Genomic DNA, 19,036 nt, shown 5'->3' on the forward strand with positions numbered 1-19,036 from the left:
TCCGTATACCTTAGGAAGAAAACCCGAAACTGAGGATTGAGTGGTTTACATTCTTTTATTTCTTTCCAATTTCCCTTATACAAGATACGTGGTGCGCTGTTTACGGTGGTGGTAAAAAACATGTTTGTTTAATGATCTTTATTAAAGAATCGTGTGAAAGGTTCCTTGCACCACCCCCTCCACCCCCCCCCCATCTTTAAGCACGACAAAAATCTCCTTCAAATTCTTCAATAAATCCATGGTACATTCATGGGCGTATCAATACTTCTTCTGCAGTGGGTAGAGACCTTAACACAATCGATCCTCACATGTAGCCTCCGGGCCGGCCTAACTCAGTGAACCCGGGCCCGGCTCCTTATATTCTCACTTAACCCATCCTCTCGTCAGGCCTGAAAATCATGGCTGTTTGGACCTGAATTTATTTCTATAACTCTAAATTCTCGACAATGAGTGACACTTTATCTCGGAGTTCAGTTTGATCAGCACCTCTCTATGGCTCCCCACGTTGCATCGACTATACAATTCTTTGCCAACCATGAAACTATACGTAATATTGGTAGGATTAGACCATATCTTACAACCGAGGCCTGTAAAACTAGCATACATAATCTTGTCACCTCAAGAATTGATTATTGCAGCACAGTTTTAACATGGATACCCAAACAACAGATACACAGACTTTAGGTTATCCAGAAGAGAGCAGCATGCATAGTTTCCCGCGTCTCCAAACCATCTCACATCAAGCCAATTCTTGCCGAGCTACACTGGTTACCCTGTCATCCGATCCGAATCCAGTACCGCATTTTGATGTATCTACAAATGTCCCAACAATCTTGTCCCAGCTTATCTTGAATACATGCTTACAGTTTACCAACCTCGACGCACCCTGAGATCCAGTGTTGATAAGACGTGTCTTGTAAAACATGACCCACGTAAAGAAGGTTGGTGAGAGAGCATTTACCATCGCCGGCCCATTACTCTGGGAGCAACCTTCTGGTATTCTTGACATTCCCTCCATTGACGTATTTCGAAAATCTTTAAAAACCCATTTTTACAAGTATTATTTTTAACCTTCGTATAAGTCTAAGTATTTTTTAGACTTTTAAGCGTTTTATATATTGTTTTTATATATTATTTACTAGTCCTATCTTTACTTTATTCTGGTATATATTGTTTTTTCTTATATTATTTACTTTTTTTTTTGGTTGTGTAAAGCTCATTCATACTAATATTCATTGTGATAATGCGCTATATAAGCATCGGGGTTTATTATGATTTATTACTTTAATAATGACAAAATAATAAAATATGGTTACATAGCGATTTACATAAAATAATATCTCAATTACTGCACTTTACATGGGACTTTAGTAAACTCTTAAGGAGTACAAATATAATATATACATATGGTACATAAAAAGTAAAAAACAAGGGAAAAACAATAGTCATGCAAAATCAGAAAATAATTAAATAAATCTTTATCAATCAATAATATATCGATATTACTCCTGATCTTACACGTTCACAATGGGATTAAACACCTGAGGCTCATCGTTTACACACATACTGCTAGAACATTTCAGTTCACACAAAACTATACTATAGCACACATTTTCTTTGTTGTTTTTTCTTTCTTGGACTATGACCCTTTGCAGTGGCGGAGCTAGGGGTATTGGTCGGGGGGGGGGGGAGGCGAGAATAGTCTGTAGGGGCGCTTTCGACGCTATATAAGCAGAGCTCCACCACAGGTTGGCGCGGAACGTACAGACATTTTTTGAGCAAAGATACTATACCTAGATCGCCGGAAATGACCCTTTCCGGGCCTTGCTAAATTTGCAGATAAACGAAGAATAAACAGGTGTCATCGCCATTTGTGACAACTATCAATAGGTAGATGAGAACGCAATAAAAAAGAGTCAATAATCGCGAATAAGTAAAAAGTGCTAAAAAGCCGAAAAAGGGCGCCAGCAGTCCATTTGAGTCCGTTAGGTGGAGGGGGGGGGGGCATCCGTCCCTGACTTTATGGACGCTCCGCCACTGACCATTTGAACCCAGTTTCACTCCGTCCCTCCGGCCTCAACACCTACATATACATATGAACAGTCCTTAATTAAACTGATGCATGTTTGCAACCGAATCCTAACAGTTAACTTGAAAAGTCGTCACTGCTTTGAAATCTTCTCTTCATCCTTCTAAGAAACGGAGAAGGCTCTGGAATTTCCCTGCATCTCAGGATAGAAAGAAACACTTCCCTGAAAAGTGGATGCTTGAGACCGTAAATTAACGGATTAATGACGCTGTTAAACAAGACCACGTGACGCGTAAAATTCTCATCAACTGGACAGCCGAACACCACACAGAATGATTGAGGCGTCAGACAGAGTATGTATGCGACAAATATTATAAATAGATTCTTCGTGATTGCTGTCTCGACGGTTGAGAATCGGGCAGTGTTTGACCGATTGTTCTTTGTCTTCGAAGTTTCATCCTCGTGTCTGTTTATATAAAGCAAAATATATAAAAGAAAATCATAAATATGCCATTTAAAACCATTGCATCACAAATTGCTGAGCAATATATATATATATATATATATATATATATATATATATATATATATATATATATATATATATATATATATATGTATGAATCGATTATTTTGTTTCTCGTGGTCATTTGGTTTGTTTGAAGTAAGGTCCGGCCCGTAGCCAGGAATTCTGAGTTGGGTGTGGGAGGGGGGGGGGGGCACCAACAATGTAAGGGAGCACAGTATCCGTGTCATGTAACTTGTGAAGATTCATGTGCACATGATGCTGGCCAAGGGCGTAGGAACCGGGGGGCTGGGGGGGGGGGCGCCAGCCCCCCCCAGTGAAAAATGTGGAGGGGCGGAAGTATCATTCCGCCCCCCCCCCGCTTCGCAAGTCCGAAAACCCCTTTTTCATTTCCAAATGAGATAAAAAATCTCATTTGGAGCACCAAATTGCATCTAAGACCAGGTGAAACTACAAAATTAAGTTTACAAAATGGAGTGGGTGTTGAAGTGTGCTATATTGCACCAAATTGCATCTGAGGCCACCTGGAAATGCAAAAAATTCCAAAGGGGAGGGGGACACCCCCTCCCCTTAGACCCCTCCCCCAGGCTGGCCATCAGTCCCCCACTCAAAAGTACCTTCCTACGCCACTGATGCTGGCATGAGATGGACGAAGGCACAGAAGTCTGTACGGGAGAGGAGATGATACAGCATCATGTATGCCCCGGCTTTGGACCCGAGTAATTGAGGCTTCCCCGGATGTTTACGTAATACGATGACTATATCATATACAAAATGATATGCATTGACATTAAATCAATTTTCAATAAATATATATATATATATACATACATACATACACATATACATACATACATACATACATACATACATACATACATACATACATACATACATACATACATACATACATACATACATACATACACACACACACACACACATACATACATACACACATACACACATACATACATACATACATACATACATACATACACACATACATACATACATACATACATACATACATACATACATACATACATACATACATACATACATACATACATACATACATACATACATACACACATACATACATACATACACGCATACATACATACATATATTTATATATATATACATATATATATACATATATTTATATATATATATATATATATGTATATATATATATATATATATATATATATATATATATATACCTGAGATATTGACGGAGTGGGTAAAACATATTTTCCTGCAAATTTACTTATTCATATATGATACAAGCTTGAGCCATGCACTAAGGGGAACTATTATAGTATACAGACATACCTTTCTTCATTCCCAATGGATATTCCGCCAGACGTCTTTGTAACGCCATGTCTGGCTAAACTTTTGGTGTGTTTTATAACCTTCACCAGGATTGCAATGTAGCAAGATATGATTACCAACAACGGAATTGGGTACAAAACATATGTCAATATATCATTGAAATAGGCCGTCGTCGGATGGTCCTTCACGGGTGCACATGTGTGAAGACTTAATTCGTATCCTTGTTGTCCTATGCCGAAAACGAATGACGGCAGTATGGCTACAGACATTGGGATAGTCCAGATTACCAATAGTTGTAATGCGATGAATTTTGGCTGATAGATTTGTCCATACAACCACCTCGAACTAAATATAACGGAGAAACGGTTCAATGCTATAGCAGACAGGCTGTACATACTAGCCCCGATGCAGCTGTGAACCACCACCAAAACTACCTGGCATATCGGTTCCAAGCTTGAATGGTAGAATCTTTGAGCTTGGACGAATGAGAACATCGGCGCTACACTACACGTCATCAAATCAGCTACAGCTAAATTGACAATGAAAACACTCGAAACAGTTTGCACGCGCTTCGATAAAACAACTGCGAGAATAACGAGTAAATTACCGGGAATTCCCAGCAAAGCAACGAGAAAGTTACTGGGTATTAATATTTGTGAAGCTAGGTTGGGTGGAATTGCCATGCCATTTATCCGCAATCCGGTCATGCTAACGTTGGCTGTTTCCTCCATTTTATATGTGTTTTCTGTTGTATATTGTCTTGATTTCGTAGGCTAATCACCGATCAGTGAAACAATAACTCAGTGTTGATCTAGATGTATATTGGCAACCAACCTTCTTGTGTGAAAGTACTTCTTATGTCCAATTGCTATATGGTGTATTAGCAACAGAAACAGTTTATTCCAGGAAACCAAACGGAAATATGTTAGTTAACTGAATCCTATTGGACCATTTGATAGAATGGAGTTTAGCTCCGATCAAGGAAGTGATCCCTGCAGTTCGTCGAGATAATAGATCCATACCGGCTGGTTTGCTTTCCAAGTACTCAGTTAATCAAGGTAATCGGCAGGTCAGGGGTAATGCGATCTGACATTGCCATATACTGCCATTCAATATTATATTACCACTTCAGCACTATTACATCAGTAGTCTAATATACAAGCACATAAGCGATATAGCTATAGTCCAACGGAGGACTTTGTTTTTCTAGAGCGCTAAATCACTATAAATCTTAAATGGATGGAATTTACATCATCTGACGGATCAATTAACAACACTAAGTAATATAGCTGTCAGGTACCTCAATGAGATTGCCCCTGAGCACTTTGCTGAACATTACAAATAGAGCAAATTCATTACTTGGCTACTCAGGGTTTCGTGGATAGATCCACTCGTCAGGCGATACAGCAGTACAATACAAGACTGCATTACACTTATAATTATACTATTCATTTTTAAAGAAAAATCACCAAGGAAAGAACCTGGTCACGAAAAACCAAACAACCGAACGATTGATCCACTCTCGACCTAAGTCCCTTGCATCGAGACCCATAACCCAGAAAGAAACCTATATACTATTTTAATCTGGACAGAGAAAATTTGTTTGGTTATAAACTCTGATCGGGTATTTAAAGTAGCTAAGTTTAGTTTGTTAATGATTTTAAAAAAACATTTCCAGAGGCACAAATTGTACCGTTCTGTAGCAACATTATGAGTACTGGCTCTTTATTATGAATTTCCAAGTGATTTTATACGGAACATTGCTATCTTTCAAGGGCCAAATGTATTTGCTGAGTGCTGTGTCGTGACCGTATTTTGTGTTGTTAAAAGATTTTTTTGTGGTTGTTATATCTGAGTTTGAAAGATCCACAAGGCCAACATAGGTTTCTGTCCCCACCAACGCGGATAAAGTGGCCTGGTACACTGCAGGAGGGGTATTACATTTACCAGGGATAGGGCAATCAATTTTGTTTCTGCAGTTACATTAGTATTCCTTCTTGTAAGCACTCTTAAGTTAAACTTGATTATGTGCACTTACAGTATGCTGAATGTTGTTCATACAACAGTAACTGATTTTTATGGTGTTTTAGTTACATATTTGATGCAAGACACTCCCGGGAGAGAATTGTTTTTTTCCCAAACATGTTTACAATTGTGTGTAAATAGTCGCTCATTATTGGTCGGAAAAGTTACGTCATCACCATAGAAACCTTCACTTCGAGGTTACCAAAATGTACCCGTTCAAATTTACCCGAAGCTTTTCGTAAATATATGTAGATATCTTTGCAATTACTTTAGACATATTTAGCACACTAGTTTGTTATGATTGTAAGATCTACTATCGATTTTTTCATCGAAGTTTTCTGTGAAGGCATCATCGATAACATCGCACAGTGAAAGTTTCGTATAGGGTGCATCACACATGCGCTGTAGCTATATGTATTTTAACTGTGTACACAGTGCAGTGACGGAAATATATCATACTGTAGACTATACCGTTTTACGTATAGTCATTCATGACTGGTGAACTGGATTGGTGACGTTTATTTTAGTGTACCCATTCCATGAAACGAATTCCGATTTCAATAGAACGGCTCACGAATCTTGGAAAACATAAACACGAATCAAATGGAATGCACCGTAGCGTATGTATCATAAGTACGGTTAACATGTGATCCAAGCATTAAAAGTAAAGTTAGGGCGTTTGGAGGGAAACCCCGTAGCTAGACTTAATCAATTGTCAGTGTGTAATTCAGTCATGTCTTCGGACTTGTTCATTATTGGTGCTGACGTAACGAGCACTCTGATTGGCTGAAAACTGCGTAATTGCAAACCTGTTTGGGGGAAAAAATCGCCTCCCGGGAAGGAAATGTTTATTAACAAGGAAAAGGAATGATTGTCCGATGTTTGTGTCGATATTCTTCGAATACGGTGGGTTTAACCAGAGAGCTGTATTCCATAACAACTCCCTGTTTAAACCAAATTACCTATGTAGACCTGTTACGCTTCTTCTTTGGCTGCGGCTCGGAGTTATGGCAAGCGGTTTTACTTTTTATTCGATAGTTGATGATATCAACAATTATTTGGTGATATCAGCAATTATTTAATGGTATCAGCAATTAATTAATTGCTGATATCATCAAATCATTTGATGATATCATAAATTACTTGCTGATATCATCAAATAGTTGTTGATATCAGCAATTCATTTACTGATATCAACAAATCATTTGCTGATCTTTCAACAATTCCAACATATCATTAAAGAATTGGTGATGTGAGGTACCGAATTGCTGATATCAGCAAAGGATTTGGTGATATCATTAAGTGATTGCTGATATCAGCAATTGAATTGGCGATATGTTAGAATGGCTTATATCGAACGAACGTCTACAAAATGGGAAGTGGAAACGAGCGCCATCAACAGAACCCCCATCCACAAAACCCGATAAATCTGAAGTAGCGTACTATAGTCTAGTACTAGCCTACTAGTGTAATAGAGTAGACATTACCATGTTCGAAACAAACATAAACTACATCGGCTAGGCTAGCCCATGCATTTTTGTGACAGTACATCGCACCAATTGCAAGATGGAAGATGAAAATGATTTGGTGATATCAGCAAATGAATTGGTGATATCAACGAAAGCATGCATTAGTGATATGTACGGGTCATTTGTTGATATCATTAAACCACTGATATAATCAATTGATTTGTTGACATCAGCAAATGAATTAGTGGTATGTTGGAATTTTTAATATCAGCAAATTATTGTTGATATCATTAAGTGATTTGCTGATATCATCAACTAGTTTGCTGATATCAACAACTGATTTGCTAATATTACCAAATAATTGGTGATATCAGCAAATATTGGTTGATATCAGCAAGTATTTGATGATATCATTAAATAATTGCTGATATCACCAAATAATTGTTGATATCATCAAATATCGAATAACTTGAAGGAAAACGGCTTGCCAAACGGAGTAGGTGAGCTTGTGTTTGAACACGCTGTTGTTTGAGGATTGTTGGTCAATAGGAATGGCTTTGTCAAAAACTTCCTCATTCGAAGAGATGTCACATAATCTTCTGTTGATGGCCGCTGGTAGATTTTTCAGTATGACATGCGGGTGGTTGGAATTGTTGTGCATGTACTGTGGGGGTGTCGCCAGGCTTGGTGAAGGGGTAGTACTGGTTTGAGATCCGACGTACACATCTATAGGTAGCTGATGACTTTCTGGTTCTACAGTGAGTTTTAAACCATAGGTGTTAAAGATTTTACAGAGGCCTTTCTTGTTGCGCTCTACCACTTGTGGTGTGTTCGTCAAGACCTCCATCTCTATACAGGCCAATCTTTTCCTTGTCACACTTTCGAGCGATGATATTGAGCAGAAAAGTCCCCACGAGCTCACAGACCTCCGCTCCGTCGAAACCACCGATAGTGACGTCAAATAGATCGTCAGATGATGATTTGTTTTGGTCCATGGTGCTCCGTTTTGGAAGAGCAAGGATTTCCTGCAATGCGTTATCATGTCGATATCCTGGTTATGTGACCGTAACTGCAATTCAGTCACCGAAAGTGCAGCATATGCGTCACGAAGTTAGTATATAATCTCTCAACTTGTTTAAGCAATGATAAAACTTAGCCAGATGCAGCGTGGCTGAAAACTTGCTTTTGTATTGGTTACATCCGTTTATGCTGCTGATGTATACGCGTTGATGTAATAGGTGTTGGATAACTACGGAGAGCCAAACGTTCCATAAATGTCGAAAAAGAAAGTGAAGTGTCCAAGTTAATATATATATGTCCAAATCGATATCAACATGTTACAATTCGATATCAGCATGTTACAATTCCATATGAACATGTCGAAACAAAATACAATATGCCATTGCGTCTATCAACATGTCAAATTCAACATCAGCATGTCGAAAACTTGTAACAGCATGCCATTACTACATTGGTCATGTCAACATGCTATATTTACGTCGTGCTATAATTTTGGCACTTCGGCGCGCGCCAACGTTTCATATATGTCGAGATTTATTTCAGTATGTCCAAAACTTGTGTCAGCATGGTGAGCGAAGAGTAGTGAAGTATTGCCATGACAACGTTGCACATGGTTCGTGTCGTTCACACGGTACTATGGTTGAATATACTGTAGCGGAAAGCTACGACTTTTCCTTAGTGAGATACGTTTCGTTCCCTCAGGGGTTACATCTGTTGCGCTCCGCGGAGGTAACGAGAGATGTTTATCCGAAACAGGAACAGGAACTGATTACGTAATTTTGCTATATCGATGTATTCCCGTGACTGGCATAGGCAGGCACGGCGGTAGGTGTGTGAGTCGATCCCATTGGTCGCAACCCATCGTAGTTATATACAGGTAGTCCATTATTGGTCTAAGCCTTTTTTTACAGTTTATGTACGGACGTGTGTATACGGGGGTTATTTCCGGGGTATTTTAATGAAGGGTTCTTTCGTAAATGAGTGAGTCAGAGAGTCGGAGAGTCGGTCGAGTGCAAGACGAGGAACTTTCCTTCCTCGTGGTAAAGCCTTTGATATTTGCCTAAGTCCAAACAAATGTGTTTAGGCATTTTAGAGTGCCCGACACCTGCGCTGCCCGAGTCCAGCGGAATGCCCGAAGCCTGTGCTGCCCGACACCGGTGGATTGCCGATGTTTAGACTGCCCTACCCTTGCGCAGCCCCAGTGTTATGCCTGCGTATCCTTGGGTTGTGCCCGACCCCAGTACGTTGTATTGGGCAAATGTAAATATTGTGTATTATACGCTGTAGATGTAGAACGAGATGAGAAATTATACTTTTATTAAACATACCACTCTGGTGTCTGCCTCCTGATTTAGAGTTAATCTGTACCCGTCCCCCATCTACCTCCCCTACCCTCCTCCAGTTGGTTTCGAGACAGGTTTTACACTACCAGACGTTGCAAGGTCTTCATGTTTAAAATTTGCTTTGTCTGAAATTCCAGTCTTGAAAAGCATGAAAATATTATCATTAACTAAGATTAATCCACCTCTATTTTGTTTTTCCACCCAGGCTTTACTGTAATCTAAAAAACTGTGACCTTCACCTGCAACAGACATACAGTTTAAGTACTGTAAAAATATTAAAGCATTCTGAGTACTCTTAACTTTCATGTAACGTTTTTTAAGGGCAAATGGCACATAACCTGCTAATTATCTTAGAATTTGTTCCTCATGTTTTTCAACATTTGTATCTTCCAAATTTATGTCGTCTGGAACATCCAGCCTCTCAAACTCTTCAATCATCAGCTTCAAATTCAACTATATCCTGTAGCATGAACATTTCTAATGTCCTCGGCGGATGCAAAGTTTTTTGGCAGCCATGTTTCGTGTTAAATTAATTTTGTTAATTTTATAACACTAGGTGCCCAATGCAATAACAAACAGCACTAACGTTATTTGCCTAACGAACGAAGAAAAGTTTTATCGGAAAATACTTGACTAAAAGTACCTATTTCGCCATTACTTGTTCATATATTGCGATGAAATATATGCTGAGATAAACAATTAATTATTAAATACTAATCTTCGCATGATTCGGTGAGAAATGAAAGATATATTCCGATCGAAATTCTTACAGGTATGCGTAACGTAACATATATGAGTACTGCGTATACTATTTCAATTACATATACGTTAGGATCGGAGTGTCTGTTGTTATGTTGTGAGGGACGCTATATACGAAATGACCTTTGTACCAGGATTACGTAATAGCTGATGATGGCTTTACCCGTGTTTGTGCCCTGAGGCATGTTTACTTATGGCGATCAAATTTTGTCGGTTACAATGATACTTCAAAGTGGGTTTTCTCCTTCTGTTTATAGCTCCATGATTCAACCATAGTACCGTGTGAACGACACGAACCATGTGCAACGTTGTCATGGCAATACTTCACTACTCTTCGCTCACCATGCTGACACAAGTTTTGGACATACTGAAATAAATCTCGACATATATGAAACGTTGGCGCGCGCCGAAGTGCCAAAATTATAGCACGACGTAAATATAGCATGTTGACATGACCAATGTAGTAATGGCATGCTGTTACAAGTTTTCGACATGCTGATGTTGAATTTGACATGTTGATAGACGCAATGGCATATTGTATTTTGTTTCGACATGTTCATATGGAATTGTAACATGCTGATATCGAATTGTAACATGCTGATATCGAATTGTAACATGTTGATATCGATTTGGACATATATATATTAACTTGGACACTTCACTTTCTTTTTCGACATTTATGGAACGTTTGGCTCTCCGTAGATAACCGCAGATGACAGATCCAATGTTGTGAGAGGAAATGGGAGGGGATTGATTTTGTGGCTATAAGAAAGCCAGCAAAGCGCAACTGAGACCACAATCCACAGAATGATTTTATTTACGATAATTTATTCTCTTCTTATTCTTTCAATAAAGAAACAATAAAGTACTGTAAACATTAGCAAACTATCATTGACATGATATACTCAGAACAAAACTGAGATCTTATCCAACAATGATTGTAAGAAGTAGAGAAATAATTTTATAATCGCACAAACTTATACCAGGATTTGTTACGTTCTGTAAATTTGTTGTAGTTTTTTTATTTTTTATAAATTGTTGTTTAAATATACATTCAAGAAATACTATAAGAGTTGAGTGCAACGATAGGAAACACGTCACATTACCCTGCGTGGTTTGCAAGTTTTTGTTTTTTGAGGATTTTTTTGGCGCGTCTCCCGATTGACGTATATTCGGTCCGCAGGTTAATGTATTCGACGTATGTATGTGTCATACTATTCCTATATACATACCCTACATGTGATGACTAAGAGCTGTGCGTTAAAACGTAATGTATGTCACGGTGGCCTGCTGGGAAAGTTTCATGCCGGTAATATCAAGGGAATAAAGTTCTGTACCAAAATAGATTGGAACTCTATTAGTGACAAAGTCGTCCTTGTTTATAGTTAACCGCTAAATTTCCAGTGTCTTACCCGACAACATTGTATATTTTGACATCGTAAATAATGGGAACTTTATAACATATATACGTACGTCGACATATCAAACGCTTTCTATTATTTAACGTGTTGACTTTTTTGTTCATGAACAGACGAAAACTTGATTGCGTCACTGTATATTTGATATGACCAGTTTATATTTGTAAAGAGCTATATCGTATTCTTCTATCTTATCAAGTGGCCGTAATTCATCTTTGCATTTCAACCAGCGTGCTGGTTGCGTTTGTGCATGAGCGTGACGTCATCAGATGGTAATCCGGGTTTATTTTAAGCAGATACACCGATATTCGAATTAATACGTGTACATATATATGATTTTAATCCGCGTAAATGCTGGACTACTGTATACGAAATATAGATTAACCTGGGTTTGTCCCACATGGCTTAAATTGCCATGATAGCCCGACCATTTGCCGAACAGCAACTATAATTGCGCCTTTGGCCGCTCGAGCCGCATAGAGAGATATTTCCAACTGACATATATACACACACTATCATACATTGAGGTTTACCCACCATAAAAGTTTTGATTTTGAGGAAGAAGAGGTCGAAGATTTGTTGCCCCGATCCCACGGTCGAGCCTGGTGTTGGTCCGCCGGCGTCTGCTACGCTCCGCCTCGAGTTCTGCCGGTCCAGAGTTTCTATTAAGACCCCCCTAGAAATAGCCTCGGCCCCCTTGTGGATTGCGGCCTGTCACATGTTTGAGCTAAGTCAGAGCATTAAGGACCCCACCACTGATGGTGGTGCTCCTGAGTCAACAGGCTGATTACAGAGATATGGACGGAAAAAAAAGTATAGGACAGTTCTTGTCGATAGAATTCGTGATGGCTTGACAACGAAAGCATGGGTAGCACATGTATACATTCTCAACTCATCCACACGAAGACACAGAGGAAAATAAGGGGCGCTATTTCATCTCCGTAGTTGTCGGGTAAACTTTACTGTCCCTACAGTTGAGCATATAGCCAGGGCCGGATTTAGCTCGTGAGGGGCCCAGGCCAGAGTAGATTAGGAGGCCCTTTCACGATTAATATGTAATTTTTTTGTTTTGTTTTTACGTTGTTTTTTTCTAATGCCCTCTAGAAATATTTTTTTTCCGTTTTCCGTAGGAATCACATGATCGTTGGTTGATAGCTAGAACGTCATCCAAATATCTATAGTGATGCCAATTTGGTTTGCAAAACCGACAGAATTTACACTTGTAAACAATAGGGCATTCAGTGTATTGGTCACGGCGGGTACAAAACATATATGCGACTCGGAACAGAATGGTCTCCATTATTTTAACTTTCACAATCTTGCTCTGTGGGGGGGGGGGACCAAGAATGCACCTATATTTTGACAAGCACCAAAAGAAAGTCTATAAGCTCTCAAAACACAATGCCTCAGTGGCATACCCTCTCATTCGTAAGTTAGGGCTTGTCTACTGCATGACCACACACAGTGGCGTCGCCAAGGGGGGGCCAGGGGGGCACGTGCCCCCCCTGGAAAACCTAGTGCCCCCCCGGGTGCCCCCCATCTGAGATTTGGGTTGGTAAAAATATATATATATATTTTGTTATATTCAACTCCCATCATCTGAGTTGGTTTTTTCATAAGGACAAAGAAGCATAGTAATTCGTATTTTCTTCAAATGAGCTGCGAAAAAATGAACAAGTTTATCCTTGAACGTCGGGTTTCGAAGTCGTAACCCGCGCCATCACAACAGGTGTCGATATTTACATTGAATGTGTCAGTGCTCACGCCATACCAGCGGATATACAAGTCCGCTTCGCGAGCTACATGACTGTGAGAAGGGAGGGTACTGCAATATGTTGCCTTGGTCTGAGGTTGACAGGTTAGGAGCTGACGAAATGTGAGAATGTGAGGGTCCGCAGGCACCATACTTGCCTATATTTGTGGACCCATATATTAACCCTGTTGTGTAAGGGGTGCAGAGGTCATTTGAGGTCAGATGCTTGTAGGAACAAATGGCGAATGTTCACACCTGCATACTGAGCCATACTCGATGTGTGATCAAACTTTGGATTGCATGGTGAGATCCCTGATAGGAGCCAATAACGATGCTGGAACCTGTTACATCTTAATAGATAATGTGCGAAAACGAGAAGGACAAGAAAGGAGTCGGGGTCATGCACACATTAATTCAACAAATGTAGCTTCTATTGATAGGGTTAGTCATAATATCGACAGCATGTGGTTCATATCCTCCGCAAAATTCTGCGCCTTGTTAAAATCATTACCTCAAAAAGAGCAATTTCTGGAGATATCTTCAGATCGAATTTAGCATCAAATGTGGCAGCATTTTGCATCTAGCCCATCCTCCGTATGCGAAAATTTTCCAAAGGGGAGGGGGAGCAGTGGCGGCGGAACCGGGGGGGCTTGCAATCTGAGAAATTGCAGGCTTGAAACCCATATTTTAGGGCTAGGTATTCGCAGCATAAAACACTCGGGAAGTGCCGTTTCCGGCCATCTGGGGGTTTGAAAAACCCAAAATTTTCTTGTACGCTCCGCGCCAACCGATGGTGGCGCTCCGCTTAGATAGTCTCTACACATTAGTCCCCCCCCCCAATAATTTTCCCGTTCCGCCGCGCCTGGAGGGGCACCCCCTCCCCTTAGACCCCTCCCCAGGACGTTAATCCGTATCCACCTAAGTGCCCCCCATCAAATGCTGGTGCCCCCCCTGTGCCCCCCCAGACTGAAAAGTCTGGTGACGCCACTGACCACACATAGTCATATTATCGTAATGTATAAGGCAAACGATGGGTAGTTGTATACTATAGTGGAACGGACAATTAATAAATATTTAAATACTATATCAGGCATTTAATTTCTCCTTTGTCTTTAAAAAAACAATAACAGCTAACATAGAAGTATAGGCTAACTTTAGATGTTTTGTAATTGTTTAGTATAGTCACTGCTCCGAAGTACATTCTCACATGTTGGTAATATTTTCCATGTTTTCCAGCATTGAAGTCGGAAGATCACCATCGCCTATCATATCACCACTCCAGATAGCCGTCACCAAGAACATGTTCTTCGTTTTCTGTGCATTTGTAGTGTGCGGGACTCCACTTACAATTTGTACCATATTTGAAGGATGTGCTATTGCTCGATACACCAGATTAATTGTTGCTGCCAACAGCGTCATTAATCCTGTAATTTACGGGTTTAATCATCCCATTTTCGGAAAGGTTTTCATCTCTTAACTCAAATGTCAGTCCGTCTCGGAGCCTTCATCTTTCTACACAAGCGTCGGTCGCTTACTTCGACGGGTTAAATCACTAAAAATCTTGACAACTGAATAACCGTTACTGATGAGGAGACGCATGCGCGGTCTAATGTTGTGGTGTTGTTTATCTATATACGTGTATTTTCCGCTTTGGTATTCCTCCGTGTATTTCATTTCATCAAAGATATATAGTATTTACTCCGTTGTTAATGCACACCTCTGTACATATTTTGTATATAATTATATTGTACGTTAAGGACTAAAAAGTCAGTAGGCTACCTTAAGACACCATATGGTGGCCTACGTGGGACTTTACCGGTTGATGTGGGCTTCAGTGGTTTGAGGGAGTCTATGGTGGGTTTGTTAAGTGGGTTTCACGTGGCACCGCGATGTGATACACCTTGTGTTGAAGCAGAGCCAAAGCTTAAGGCTGATAACACTATAATAACCCACCTTATATCCACCCACTATCGTATTTGTTGTGTACCTTCTTTGTAATCCCAGTTCCGACATAATCAAGGGCCTGTTGCGTCTTAAAAATGATGGACACAAATCGGGCCCACGTGGGTTGAATATAAAAATCCGTGTGGATCCAACATGAAGCCCGCAAAAAAAAAGCTAAGTTGAAGCACAAGTTTGTCCTGCCTGTGTCATATTGGTCGAGAATGGTATATTATTTGATTATATAAGATCATCACATAAGTCAATTGAATTTGCAGTTGTGGGGATGTAGTACATAATTTACGGATGCCCATCTAATGAAAGTCGTGTGAAGGCTTTGGCTTGAACAACACTGGAAACCTCCAACTTTATCTTTAAGAATTAAGTAGCTACAATCAACTAACATTGCCACTATAAATACAATTTTAGTTGGCAATTAATTGAAGACATCTGATAATATAATCGATTAATACCCGTTTACCTTATCCACTATAATCGATAATATATAATCGATCGATCTTTTAAATAGAAACTTGACATATTATGTGTAATTGAAGTGCCTTTACTATGGGACGGCAGTATGTTAAATGAATAGGGAAATTTGTTCAATCAATTTCAGTAATTAATAAAAACATTCATAGCGAATATTTCATTTAAGGATTTTTAAGTTGAAAATATCACTGTGAGACGATATTTATATTGTTTACTGGTTATAGAAACGTTTATGGCTATATTTCAAACATTTTGCCCGGTACAGAAATAAGAAAATAGAAGTTATAACCAATCACTCGTATATCGCTCAATTATTTCAGCCACTTTTGGTGAAACATGGACTAGATTTTGACAAATTCACATAGGTATCGGTAAACTATATTGTCGATTAAAATTGGATCATAATCAGTATCAGCGAAACAACTGCATTATTCTCATTAAACAGATGAGAAAGAAGAGATTGTTTAATTACTGTTCATCTGAAGTAATAAGACCCATATAGGATGATGATTCCAAAATATCAGATAATCGATAAAATTGATCAATTCTAATAGTTTTAGTTCATCGATTAGCATTGGAACTTTTTCAGAAGATGAGAGTAAAAAACATTAATTTGTACATAAAGGAATCCGGCATCATAACGTTAAATTCTCTTACAGATAATTGGGCCGAAATATAGATCGAATGAAAGTTATGATGCTGGATGTGAATATTCAAAGGGATAAAAGACAACAAGAGAAATTAATTGATTTTCATCTGGTTGTTGCCGGGACGCCTAATTTTTATTCCTAGGACGGATCAGGGTTTCAGGAATTTACAAATTCGTTTTAAATCAGAGTTAGGGTTTAGTAAGTGGGTTAGGGATTTAATTCCAGAGAAAATGAAGGATTGTCGTTCATAATCTGGGGTCAAAACTAGGAAAAAGATTCAGAACATGTTTTTTGCAAAAGCGTCACATGTTTGGAATCCAGGGATTTGATTGGCCGATGCCCTTATTCGTCCTAGAAAAAAAAAATTACGCCGCCGGGACATTTCGCCTCTCTTCTTTCCCTTCACCTGTCTCTGAACCTCCTCCACCCCCACCTCTGCAAAACTAAACATGCTATCCCTTGAAAAGATCGTACTATGCATATATAATTATTATAGAAAATGAGCAAATTTGATTGATATTTAGGAAGATATATAGCCAAAACATATAGCTTTACATCGAAAACGATTTTTTTTTCGCACAACATTTACTCTGACACACACACATATAGAATATTACAGACACAACTGTAACTGTTTTCATGATATTTTAAGGTATTTCGTCATTCTCATTTGTACCGGTGCAGCAGTAAGCTAAACACTTGACAATCAGAGACCATCATAGGCGTAGGAGGCGGGGGGGGGGGGGGGGGCTGCAGCCCCCCAACCAATTATTTTTGTGAAAATTCGGGCAATATGCTGAGAATTTTTCGGGCACCTACTGGAAGAATAATAATTTGCAGTGTGTTTTTCATTTTTTTTTTTTTTGGTGAAAATTCGACAATATGCTGAGAATTTTTCGGGCATCTACTGAAAGAATAATAATTTGCAATGTGTTTTTCAATTTTTTGGTGAAAATTCGAGCAATATGCTGAGAATATTTTTCGGGCACCTACTGAAAGAGTAATAATTTGCAGTGTGTTTTTCAATTTTTTGGGTGAAAATTTGGACAATATGCTGAGAATTTTTTGGGCACCTACCAGTGGCGGAGCGTCCATACAGTCAGAGGGGGCGGATGCCCCCCTGACGGACTCAAACGGACTGCTGGCGCCCTTTTCAGCTTTTTACCACTTTCTACTTATTCGCGATTATTGACTTTTTTTATTGCGCTCTGAAATGCCTATTGACATTTGTCACATTTTGTTGGTGCAATTTTCTGACAAATGGCGATGACACCTATTTATTCTTCGTTTATCTGTAAATTAGCTAGGCCTGGAAAGGGTCATTTCCGGCGATCTAGGGAGTATCTTTACTCAAAAATTTTTTGCACGCTCCGCGCCAACCCGTGGTGGCGCTCCGCTTAGATAGTGTCGAAAGCGCCCCTACAGACCATTCTCTCTCCCCCTGACCAATACCCCTAGCTCCGCCACTGGCACCTACTGAAAGAAGACAAATTTGCAATGTGTTTTTCAATAGTTAAACTTATATTATTATTATTAATGTTGTAACGACTTCCCCAATAATTATAACCAATATGGAAGGGTAATAACACGAAAAATGATTTTATGTTATTGGCATGTGATGTAATAAGGGATGAATGCCTACATGATATGCACAATAACATGCGGAAATTTTGGTTATATTTTTCGGGCAAGTCGTTACAGCCCCCCCCCCCCCCCCCAAATCAAATGAGGCTCCTACGCCTATGGAGACCATATTCAAAACGTGCTGTTTTAATTATTTAATTTGGAAAATTGTGAGCGACCCTACTCTGCATCGAAATAGTCATGATTGTCAAAACTTAGCGAACCGTTATCTGTTAAGTCTGGTAGCTTTGCTTAAAACAGTTTTTTTTTTACACTAACGCTATAGCTTCAGTATTGGTAAAGGGACAAAACTCCTCAGAAACTTTGGAAACTAAGGGGGATTTGTACATGACAACAGTTTGCAAATCTTTTCTCTTAAATTTGAAATGGATTCTTGTGTTTTTCTTTTCCTTTTAATTATTTGTTTCCAAAACTGTGGAATTGAATTGTTGAACTCAAAGCGTGCCTTTTTTATTATTAGTATTATATCTATAAGGAGCGATTGGTTAACTTACATAGGCTATGATACTATTTTTGATGGTATATGACGTAAGTTAAAGCCGACATTCAACCAAGGTTGGCACTAACTAACCCAATACATCTTGGAGGTATTTCCCCTCCATGGCTCAATAATACCAAAAGTAGCA

The 19,036-nt window shown here is 39.2% G+C and overlaps 1 protein-coding gene across 1 annotated transcript; it reads right to left on the minus strand.

The window, feature by feature from the left end:
* Positions 1 to 36: 36 nt before the first annotated feature.
* On the minus strand, positions 37 to 4,756 carry LOC139961012 (G-protein coupled receptor moody-like). The gene is made up of 2 exons (XM_071959802.1): positions 3,897 to 4,756; positions 37 to 2,495 (listed from the first exon to the last, which is right to left on the minus strand). Exons 1-2 carry the CDS (start codon positions 4,625 to 4,627, stop codon positions 2,147 to 2,149), a joined length of 1,080 nt encoding a protein of 359 aa, XP_071815903.1. The 5' UTR covers positions 4,628 to 4,756; the 3' UTR covers positions 37 to 2,146.
* Positions 4,757 to 19,036: the final 14,280 nt, after the last annotated feature.

This window comes from Apostichopus japonicus, chromosome 3 (assembly GCF_037975245.1).
Source record: "Apostichopus japonicus isolate 1M-3 chromosome 3, ASM3797524v1, whole genome shotgun sequence".
NCBI classification, from domain to species: domain Eukaryota; kingdom Metazoa; phylum Echinodermata; class Holothuroidea; order Aspidochirotida; family Stichopodidae; genus Apostichopus; species Apostichopus japonicus.

What these genes read in the sequence shown, in the direction of transcription:
- LOC139961012 (XM_071959802.1), bottom strand. Translation starts at nt 4,627, where the DNA reads ATGGAGGAAACAGCCAACGTTAGCATGACCGGATTGCGGATAAATGGC. An exon ending in TCCATTGGGAATGAAGAAAG is followed by an intron (nt 2,496 to 3,896) that starts GTATGTCTGTAT and finishes TTATATAAACAG; the next exon opens with ACACGAGGATGAAACTTCGA.